Below are 12,212 nucleotides of genomic sequence, written 5' to 3' on the forward strand. Positions count from 1 at the left end.
AGAAATCGCTGGTCAATTTTTAACCCTTATAACTTCCTAACAAAAAAAAATTTTGGTTCCAAAATTGTGCTGATGTAAAGTAAACATGTGGGAAATGTTATGTATTAAGTTTTTTGTGTGCCGTATCGCTGTGATTTAAGGGCATAAAAATTCAAAGTTGGAAAATTGCAAAATTTTCAAAATTTTCGCCAAATTTCCGTTTTTTTCACAAATAAACGCAAGTTATTTGAATGCAATTTTACCACTACCATGAAGTACAATATGTCACGAGAAAACAATGTCAGAATCACCGGGATCCATGAAAGCGTTCCAGAGTTATGACCTCATAAAGGTACAGTGGTCAGAATTGTAAAAATTGGCCCGGGAGTTAACGTGCAAACCACCCTTGGTAGTGAAGGGGTTAAATTGGTTGGAACAAAATTCAGACCTCTGGATAACAATTTGATTTCAGATGGAGACAGAGAAAAAGATGAAAGGTTGACAACATCTAATGATTCATTTTTTGAGAACTCCTCAATCGATTCTTTAGAAAGGCTGGAGTGTCTATTGTGTTTCCTGCTCCCCTCCTTGTCCGTTTTTTGGAGCGGCATTAAGTCTACGAGGTTTCCTATAGTAATTAGACTGAGACTTGTTCACTTTAGTGCGATTATCACTTGAGAAATCGCATGGTGGATCCACAGATGTGTCTGATGATTCCAAGTCAGAAGAGGAGAACATAACTTGATTCTGACGAGAGGCATTTGAGAAAGTGCGAGTGCGTTTCTTTAAGATGGATTTAGGCGACTGTGTTGGTCTTTCCCACCTTCCCCATTCCTAAACTTGGTTATTTGAATAGTCAAATAAATCTCTGTTGAATTTTTTCTTTTTGAATTCCACTATAGAATCCTCCAAAGATAGCATTTTTGCTTCTAAATCCTTTTGGAAATTTTCATATGTGTCCGCAGACAAAGTGGACTTCAAGGATAAAAGATTTTTATTCAGATCTGCTTGTATTTGAATCAACTCCTGGCTCTCATATTCCACGATTAATTGCAGCGAGCAGTTGGATAAAATAGTATTCCAAGCTTCAGTGAAGTCGTCATTAAACACAGTGGTGGGTATTTTTTTGATCCTTAGACCACGAAGAATGATATTCCACTGGATATAATTTTCCAGTGTCGTTTTATCCCACCATGTTCTAGTTTCACTTAGTGACTTTTTTTCTACTTCATGCATGAGGTTCAATATATCTGGTGGAGTATCCATCGATTTATTAACAGATTGAAACACCTTCACCGCACGTTCCCTTCTATTGGGATCAAAGAATCCATAATGCCAAAAAAAAAAAAAAGGTATACAAGTGCTGTTAAAAAATCCTTTAAACAGGGCAGAGTCTGGACGGCTTTCAAAAGTAATAGTATATAGCCGTGTGGAAGCAAGAGTAGTCAGATACGATTGCTTTTATCTTGGCCCTATCTTTGCTTCACCAGGGGGAGCAAAAAAACAAGTGGAAAAATGTACACATTGGAGAAAAAAGGATTTAGTTCAGCTCACCCCTCATTGATGCTGCAGCAAGGTCCGAGCAACGACACGTCTCCACTTGGACGTCTTGGAATACTTCATAGAAAAAGGAAAGTCCAGCTCAAGGAGTAAAATCCAAAATTCTCTTTATTTCATTAAAATACAAGCATGGCTGCTATAGTCATCATTGCGGTTTTTACCCTGACATGGGATAGCCGCACAGAGAGTGCCCAGGAGGTTCTGTACGTGTTTCGAGCGATATACGCTCTTAAGGGCCTGTCACACTAAGAGATAGCACTAGCAATATCGCTATAACTTGTGACGTTATAGCGATATTGCTAGCGATATCGCTATGTCTGATACCTACAACCCGCTCCCCCGCTGGTTATTGCTGATCGCGCGAGAACAGGCTGGACTGTTTCTCGTCGTCAGCTTCCTGCGGCGCTTCCTGCTGTGACGACGAGCGACGCGTGGAGCCGGGCGGGAGGACGTCAGGATTGCCGCGTCTGACAGGTAAGTAGCGACCCCTGTCCCCAGAGATGTCGCTGGTGAGATCTGCCTGTGTGGCAGCTCACTAGCGACCACTTAGCGATGCACCAGCGATCCTGACCGCGTCATATCGCTGGTCGGGATCGCTGGTACATCGCTAAGTGTGACAGTACCTTTAGACTCTGAATAACCCCAAAGAGCTAACCCAGCAGAATATCAAGAAAGTGCACAGGTGCACATAATTAATTATTTAAAATAGACACAGAGAGGAAAAGGAAAAAAAAAAAAAAACAGGAATGTATCCACAAAAGTTTTTGGTGAGCTCACAGTGAACATATAGTGTATACACATTTGATTCAAAGTCCAATGTGGCTCTCCAAACTGGACTATAATAGAGCAGCTAATATCGTAAATAACAAAACAAGGGAAACATTACTCAAACCAAAATGTCATAATAAAAATAGCACTCAACAGAATGATAGTCCCACGCTGGTTCTTACCCACAGTCCATACCTCAAAGAAATCAGTAAAATAATTAATAATAATTTACATTTACTCCGTAATGACGATGTTATGGACAAGCTACTAAAAAATGGGATCAGGATTGTCTCTAGGAGAGCCTCAACTTTGGGGAATTTTTTATCTCCTAGTTTATACAGTACTAATAAAAATAAAAATTGGTGATCGGTAATGGGCTACCACAGATGTGGTCAGTCTCCCTGTAGATCCTGCACCTTTTCATCCAAAACCCGGTCTTTTTTTGATTCCTCAAACAACAAAGAATATAAAATAAAACATTTTTTGAACTGTAATTCAAACTTTGTTGTTTATATTGTGGGATGTAGACATTGTAACCTAAAATATGTGGGTTCGACCATTCGTAGATTAAAGGATAGGATTCGGGAGCACCTGTATTCACATTGTTCAGCCCGCAACCCGCAATATATCCAATGTGTCGAGGCATTTTGTGTCTGTTCACAATAGGGATCTTTCTTTCGTTCAAATTTATGCTATAGAACAAATTAAAAAAAGAACCAGAGGTGGAAATAGAGAAAAATTACTAAGAGACAGAGAGACATTTTGGATTTACCTTCTTGATACATGAACACCTATGGGTATGAATTTGAGGAAAGAGTTTATGCTTTATTATTAATCATATTCATATAAAGCTTTTTTTTTAATTTTATTGTTGATGTGATATATTAATTTAATGTCATTATACTTCACTTATATTTGTGTTTTTGTCCTTTTTGGATACATTCCTGTAGTTTTTATGTTTTTCTTTTTCTCTCTGTGTCTATTTTAAATAATTAATTATGTGCACCTGTGGACTTTCTTGATATTCTGCTGTGTTAGCTCTTTGGGGTTATTCTGAGTCTAAGAGCGTGTATCGCTCGAAACGCGTACAGAACCTCCTGGGCACTCTCTGTGCGGCTATCCCATGTCAGGGTAAAAACCGCAATGATGACTATAGCAGCCATGCTTGTATTTTAATGAAATAAATAAAGAAAATTCTGGACTTTCCACATCAATACATGGAAACCTGGCTGGAACTGTGTACTCCATGGACTTTGAATCAAATGTGTATACACTATATGTTCACTGTGAGCTCACCAAAAACTGGTCTAGTATTGAAAAACAGCTGTGGCCTTGTCCATCACTTGTCAGTGAATTACATAACTGTGCTGACTAGGGATGGGCGAACCTGAACTATAAAGTTCTGGCCCCATACCGAACACTATGTTCGGTCACAAGGTTCCATGGTTTTCCGGGGCCACTCATTAACTTCCGGCGGTATTCACTACACTCAGCAGTCTACGGCCTTATCCGGCAGTGTTCGTGCAGTGACGTCAGGGTCATGAACTGGGGTGAACCCTGACATCACGGCCCGAAGTTAATGAGCGGCCCCGGAAGATGTGGCCAGGAGACAGCGGGATGGGAGGACGCGTCGCTGGACATGTAAGTATAATTATGTTTATTATTAATTTTATGCTTTGTTTTACAGCCCCCCCACCCCATCCTATATCGGTAAAGTCCAAGCTCGGGGTTCGGAGGCAAGTTTGCGTCATCTACATAAAAACTTGGGCAAACCCGCCGATCCCGAACATCAGGGGGTTCGCCCATCACTAGTGCTGACCATTGGAGGTAGCGGAATGTTGTTCCCGAACATATTGTTGGCACCGGGGATATCTGCATGATCTCTAGGCTGTCATCCCTGACACATACACACACAGCTCTAGTACATATGCACACATTTGCATACACATACACTGTGTATACATTAGCCAGTTTTGCAGGTGAATCCAGGTCATGTGAAAGATCCAAGAGCTAGTCAGGTGGAAGGTTCTTCAGCTGCTCACTCAGGACGTGCAGCATCTGTGCAGGCCCCTGTACCTTCATCTCATGCTGTTCACCAATCATATATATAGGTGTGGGGCAGGAGGAGAGAGAAATTCTCTCAATGATCGGAAAGGATGCTGTCTTAGGCTAGTTTCACACTAGCGCTTTTGAGCGCAGCGACGGCCTGCGCACGGCCGCCGCTAAGCCCCGCCCCTGCCGCTTCTCCGCCGGTAGCTCCGCCTACCGGCGCATGACGCTGCATGCGTCCTGCGTCCCCTATCTTTATCACTGGGGGCGCATGCCGTGCGCAGTATGCGTTTGGCGGCGCATGCGCCTTTTTGACGGTGCGCCGAGCGCAACCAAACTGCAGCAGGTTGCGTTTGGCGCAGGTCGGCGCACCGTCAAAAGGATGCATGTGCCGGCAAACGCATACTGCGCACGGCCTGCGCCCCCAGTGATAAAGATAGGGGACGCAGGACGCATGCAGCGTCATGCGCCGGTAGGCGGAGCTACCGGCGGAGGCGCGGCAGGGGGCGGGGCTTAGCGGCGGCCGTGCGCAGGCTGTCGCTGCGCTCAAAAGCGCTAGTGTGAAACTAGCCTTAGTGATACCCCCCTCTATCACAGGAAGCTGCTCGGGACTAGAAAAGGCATTCACTTAATAGCAACATTATTTGTGTTAAAATTGCATCTTATAGTTCTAAAAATACAATAAGTTCTAAAGTAATTTCCTTTTCTTGTTTAATTATACAACTGTCTGTTATATGCTTTTAGTTCAATTTGTGAATAAAATACATTAATTCTTCCTGACTGATTTATATCTGAATGTCATCAAAACATGATTTTCCAGTAATTCATTTCTCACATTCTAGGTATTATAATAGCGACTCTCTGTGCGGGATTTTTGATGTTTATAAATTTACCATTTTCAGTTAAAACATTTCCTACATTCTGAACATGAAAAAGACTTCTCCCCTTTGTGAGTTTCCTGGTGTGTAACTAAATGCAATTTCTGGTTAAAATATTTCCACATTCTGAACAGGAAAAAGGCTATTACCGTAAGTGAGTTTTCTCATGACTAAGAAGAACTGATTTCTGTACAAAACATTTTCCACATTCTGAACATAAAAATGGTTTCTCCCCTGTGTGAGTTCTCTGGTGTGTAACAAAATATGATTTACGTGTAAAACATTTCCCACATTCTGAACATGAAAAAGGCTTCTCACCTGTGTGAATTCTCTGGTGTCTAACAAAGTGTGATTTCTGGTTAAAACATTTTAAACAATGTAAACATGAATATGGTTTCTCCCCTGTGTGAGTTCTTTGGTGTGTAATAAGATGTGATTTATGTCCAAAACATTTATGACATTCTGAACATGAAAAAGGCTTCTCCCCTGTGTGAATTCTGTTGTGACTAACAAGATGTGATTTCCTGTTAAAACATTTTCCACAATCTGAACATGAATATGGCTTCTCCCTTGTATGAGTTCTCTGGTGGCTAACAAGATGTGATTTCTGTTTAAAACATTTTCCACATTCTGAACATGAATGTGGCTTCTTCCAAGTATGAATTCTCTTATATTTAACAAGAATCGATTTCTGGTTAAAATATTTTCCACACAATGAATCAGAAGGTAGGGCCTGTTTCAAAGGATCACGTGACTGATCTTTGCTGTGAAGATAGGTTTGAATATTTGGAGTAATAGCGTTAACTTTAATCTCAATGTCGTCTGATTTAAAGATTGAAGATGTCAGTTGTCCCTCTGATCTCCTGGTACAGTCATCTGTCAAGAATAAAACCAATTACTAATTTTGGATAAAATATCCTTGAAATGTATATATTTTAACATTTCAACTCAAAATGTCCATAGAAATGGGAAATAATGTAGCAAAATTGAATTATTCACTAAGACAATGACAGTTCACAGACTAATAGAAGACCTCATGGCATGAACCAGTAGAGCATGATGTTCAACTGTTTGTTTATTGTACCTCGCAAATATTGGAATTAAAAAAAAAAATGCAAAGGAGGCGAAAATTATACTAACAAAATTTTTTTACTCATCCTCCTATAGATTAATTCACTGATGGTTACAATTTACAAAAGGGAGTCACTTTATTGGGTTTTCTTCTGCTCTGGTTCCCTGCCCTCTGTAAAATTAGGGCTTCTGCAATTGGTGTGTCACATTTCCTCTGGGCTCTGCTCCTGCGATGTTGAATTCGGTCACCAGTCGCCACCATCATTCATTCTGCTGATGGCACTGGTGATGGAGGCAGGGCTGGCGTTAGGATGCCTGGTTTGCCCAGGTCCCTCACTCCCAAAGGGTCTGCAGCTAGTGGTGTGCTGCCAATAGCAGCAGACCACATGGCCTATGTGGGGCTCGTGAGTGAGGGGGGCCCGGTGCCAGCACTAGATGCCGATACACTTGAAATCAACGATGGAGGAGAGAGACCCATGTGACGCTCACTCTCCCATCATTCCCGCTCTGTGTCTTATACAGAGATGTGATGATGTCACTTCATCGTGCCACGTTGTGCCGGGCAGTGGAGCTACTGAGGAGACATGCAGCAGAAACCGGAGCAGGAAGGTATACGAGGACAGGTGAATATTAGATTTTTTTAAAAATATTTGAGTATGTGGTGGCCATAATACTGGAGGACTATGGGGTGTGCATATACTATAAGGGGGTTGCATGATAGCATGTGGGGGCTGCATTATACATTATGTAGGACTATGAGGAATACATTATACTATGTGGAGGACTATGGTGGGTGCATTATACTATATGGAGGACTATGGGGTGCATTATACTATGAGGAGGACTATGGGAGTGTATTATATTATATGGAGGATGGACTATGGAATGAGCATTATACTGTGATGAGGACTATGCAGAATGCATTATAGTATATGGAGGACTATGGAGGGTGCATTATACTATATGGAGCACTATGGGGTGCATTATGCTAAACAAGAAAAATGATACCTATTTATCGAATAATTGAATTGTTTATGCCGTAACAAAAATCACTGTTTTCAGCAGCACATCGCCCTGTGAAAACTGCAGATATGCTGCTGATAACATGATACTGTATGGGGTGTAAGGCAGTGGTAGCACCGTACACAGTGAAGAGGCAGTGAACCACAAAATTCAAACTCAAAAGTCTTTTTAATGTGTTTCCTCACAGCATTAAAAGTCCAAACCACACAAGTACATATAACTTCAGTGCATATAATTAGTATCCATTTCACCATACGGCATCCTTCATTTTACAGACACTAAACACGCCAGTCTTCCTCTAACTAGTTCCTGTGGATGTCTATGCGCCGTATCCAAGACTCTTCACACAAGATTAAATGTTGCAGGCACTACACATGCTAGTCCTCCTCTGACTAGTTCCCATGGGTGTCTAAAATTCTAATTTTTTTTCATTTTCACAAGGGTAGCAGGAAAAAATGGATCCCAAAATTTGGTGTGTAATTTCTCCTGAGTATGCTGATACCCCATATGTGGGAGAAAACCACTGTTTGGGCGCATGGCAGAGCTTGGAAGGGAAGGCACTTCATTTGACTTTTTGAGTGTAAAATTTCCTAGAATCATTAGCGGTTGACATGTCACGTTTCAAGCGCCCATGATGTGCCAAAACAGTGGAAACCCCCCACAAGTGACCCCATTTTGGAAAATAGACCCCTCAATGAAAGTATTTAGATGTGTGGTGAGCACCTTGAATCCCCAAGTGCTTCAAAGAAGTTTATAACATTGAGCCGTGAAAATAAATACAAAAACTAAAAAAAGTAAAAATAAATAAATCACATTTTCCCCGCAAAAATGTTATTTTAACTCCAAATTTTGCATCTTCATAAGAAAGAAATTGCACCATACAATTTGTTGTGCAATTTTTCCTGAGTACGCGATACCCCATATGTAGAGGAATACTACTTTTGAGGCACAGTGCAAAGCTCAGAAGGGAAGAGGCGCAATATTGGAGTTCACATTTTGCTGGAATGGTTTCAGGGTGCCATGTTACATTGGCAGAGCCCCTGAGGTGCCAGAACAGAAACCCCCTATGTCACGATATGTGAATGGCCCTGCGTGGCGCGACCTGACGACCGGTCAGTCACCAAACAACAAGACAAACAACACATAGCTTTCTCTGATGCCAATGCTCCGAGCAGCAGAGTAAGGCTCCAGATCAGCATTCAGCTGAAGTACCACTGCACACAGCCTGTCTTCACCACGGTTGGTATCCAAAAGCTGATGCACCAGGTGACCTTATATAGGAAGGTGGGAGTGGGCCCACCAGCACACGCCGACTAACAACATGTAGTAACACCAGCGGCCACTGAGGGGAAAACTAATGTTAACCCCCGATGGTCTGAAAGGAAAAAAGTCAGCCCAAACTGACACAGCTTCAAAAACGGATCGTGACACTCTATATGTGAACTAAGTTTACAAACTACACTCCCCAATGAATTAATCTAGGTGTGAAGTGATCATATTGACGCCACATGTGCCTCACAGAATTTTATACCACTGAGCGGTGAAGAAATAATAAATTACATTTTTACCACTAAAATGTTGTTTTAGCCCAAGTTTTTAATTTTTCTAAGGGCTAATAGGACTTTTTTTTTTTACAACAAACTCAGGTCCATTTTATCCTTAGTTCGCCCAATACCCTACATGTACTTGGGAAACATTTTTCAGGCACAGTGTAAAGCTCAGAAGGGAAAAAGCCCTATACTATAGTGCAGATTTTACTGTTATGGTTTGTGGGTGCCATGACCCACTGGGAGGACTCCTGAGTTGCCAGAACAGCAGAACCCCTCATAAGTGATCCCATTTTACAAACTACACCTCAACGAATTCATGTAGGGGTGCAGTGATCATATTGACACCATGAGTGTGTCACAGAATTTTATACCTTTCGGCTGTGAAGAAAAAATAACTACATTTTCACCACGAAAATTTTGTTTTAGCCACAGATTTTACATTTTCACACAAGTGGGTAAAAATGGCACCATAATTTGTCCCACAATTTCTACGGAATGTGGCATTGCCCCATATGTGGCTGTACAGTACTGCTTAGCCATACGGTAAGACTCGGGAAGGACAGAATGCTATTTGCCTCCTGTAGCGCAGATTTTCCTAGAATAGTTTGCAGACTCCATATACAGAGCCACTAATTGCTAGAAGAGCAGAATCCTCCCTCAAGTGACCCCATTTGGGAAATTATACCCCTTTGGGAATTTATCTATAGGAGTAGTGAGATTTGACCCTATGCGAGAAACTCGGACGTTAATACCCGGCACTCAGATCGGAGCATGTGGCCGCATAGCAATACATGCAGCTGCATGCTCCGCTCTTGAGTGCCAGCGGCAGTGTCGGGTATTAGATACGAGACTCGTCCGAGTTTTGTGCATGTGTGATCCCGGCCTATGGGTGTTTTCCAGAAATAAGCAGCAGTGGATGTTGCTGAGTGAAAATTGCAAACTGCCGTTGTATTGACCAGTACATTGTACTGACCACTAGATTGTAGTGACGAGTACGTTATGCCCAGCTCATGCTTCTGGAGACACGCACTCGTAAATTAGCCGGGCTCTCATCACTACAAAAATGCTAAACGGGGAAGCTATATGTAGCTTAGGTAAACTGTGAGGCTCTGAAGGAGGGGGGCATTTGAATTTAGGAGTGCAGCATTTCCTGAATTTCTTTTGGCGGGTGAGGAGCCATTTCGCTTTCCAGAGCCTTTGTGCTAACAGTAACGTGGAAGCCCCCTAGATTTCCATTGACAGATGATGGACTTGCTTTTTTTGTGCACTGAGTTGAAGGTTTTGTTGGGAACATTTTACATAACATTTAGGATCACATTTATCCGGCGCTCTACACTGAGCACTTACTTTGGGGCTTCCATCTAAATCTCTGAGTGATGTGATTCAGATGAAACTCCCCAGGAATCCAGAATTGAGAGTCCTCAGTGGTTGATATCTTTTAATGGCTAACTGAAAAGATGGTAACACATTGCAAGCTTTCGAGACTACTCAGGTCTCTTCATCAGGCATTGACTAATACAACATCTGAAGAATCACATATATATGCACAACACAGCACAGATAAAATGCAATAGATAAGACAAGTGACGTGAAGCAGAACTATCATTATGGGATAGGGAGAAACATAAATATTGGAGTAGTTCATAGATAAAAACCCAGGAATCCATTCACTATAATGAGGTAGCAGATTTACTCTGGACTCCGTCTGGCCTCTGTTCAGCGTTGACCTTGTCAGAAGCATGCAAAACTGTGGCCGATGGCACATTTACGCAATCCTAAAAAGACAGACGTCGCTGGATCACAGGTCCTATGGCGTCCACAGTGCCTCCATCTGTCTCATTATAGGGAATCTTCTGCCGCTGGTTTAATCTGAATCTCGTATTTTAGAGATTTACACAGAAGCCCCAATGTAACACAATAAAAACAATTTTACATCGAAAATAATTATTTCTGCATAGCTTTATTCATAACTTTTTTTTCCAATGATGGAGGTGTATGGCAGCTTGTTTTTCGCAGGACAAGATGACGTTTACAGCATGTTTAATTATATTCTTGTTTTTGATCACATTTTATTCCTCTTTTTGTTTCGTGGTATAATGATAAAGCATTGCTTTTGCCTTGTTTTTTTATTTATTTTTTATGGTGTTCACTAAAGGGTTCACTAAAGGGTTATGGTGTTCACTAAAGGGGTTGTGAATGCGATGATAACAAGTATGTGTACTTCTATTGTTTATATTTTTCTTTGTATTTATTTTTTTTCATAAAAATATTTTATTTATGGGTACAATATATCTTGATTTTTTAAAATTATTTTTTAATATACTTGTTTACTTTGTCACACTATGGGACTATCATTTTTTTCAGGCTGATCGCTTGTATAGCATGGGGATGCAGCAGCATACCTATGCTATGCAAACTATCAGCGCTGAACTGATAAAGTTGGTGATCTTGCTCGAGAAACCCGTGTGACGTTGTGGGGTCTATGATCCAAGGGCAGAAGGACTGTCATCCTTCTGCCGGCTCCCGAAATGCTTAGATCAAGTTTGATCGCAGCACTAAGGGGGATAAAGTGCTGGGAGCAGTGCGGGATCACTCCTAGCACTGAGTGCCGAGTGTCAGCTGTCAGAATCAGCTGACACCCGTTGGCGATCGGAAGCGCACAACCTGGTTGCGCACAAAATCGCCGGGATGTATTCATACGTCCCAGGTCATTAAGACCCAGGTCACAGGGACGTATGGATACGTCTAAGGTGGGAAAGGGGGTTAAACAGTTTTTGGGGGGAAGGACAATATTGTGGTCTAGCAGCAAAATAGTGATCATTGATTATGATATGGCCGGACTACACCACCAATAAAGCAGCCATAACCGGTGACTGAGAAGAATCTGTGGCTTCTCTGCATTTAATGGTTACTACTCACCTGGGTAGTCATATGTAGGAATCTCCTCTTTACACCATTCATCACCCCTCACATATGTCTCTGTAGTATTAATATGGGTCAGATCTTCACCCTGAAACAGATATTGTAAAAGTCACAGACAGATGGAGAAGTCCCATCTATGATCAGCTCTAATCCTGCCATCTCCACCATTCTCATTACACACGTAAAAAACATATAATACTGGTGGATAAAACAAGACTGAGCACAAGACCTTCACAGCCATCTACACATCATAGGGGAGATCTCATGACACCTTCTCTCCATCTACCTGAACATCCTGAGGAACACCTGGATTTTCTTCTTTACAGTCCTGTGGAAGAAGAGGACGGGGACATCTCTCTGGTGTTGTCCTCTTACTGGATAGAACTGGAGGAAACACATACAGAGACTGAAT

At 41.7% G+C, this 12,212-nt stretch overlaps 1 protein-coding gene across 1 annotated transcript in view; it reads right to left on the reverse strand.

Moving 5' to 3' along the window:
- LOC141052994 (uncharacterized) overlaps positions 1-12,212 on the reverse strand; it is a 128,886-nt gene that overhangs the window by 66,352 nt on the left and 50,322 nt on the right. Inside the window, 3 exon segments of the mRNA XM_073550317.1 lie at positions 5,384-6,110; positions 11,798-11,888; positions 12,087-12,184. Of these exon segments, the coding sequence (XP_073406418.1) occupies positions 5,384-6,110; positions 11,798-11,888; positions 12,087-12,184 (916 nt within the window).

This window comes from Dendrobates tinctorius, unplaced genomic scaffold, assembly GCF_039654945.1.
Source record: "Dendrobates tinctorius isolate UK_male_01 unplaced genomic scaffold, ASM3965494v1 ptg000164l, whole genome shotgun sequence".
Lineage (NCBI taxonomy): Eukaryota > Metazoa > Chordata > Amphibia > Anura > Dendrobatidae > Dendrobates > Dendrobates tinctorius.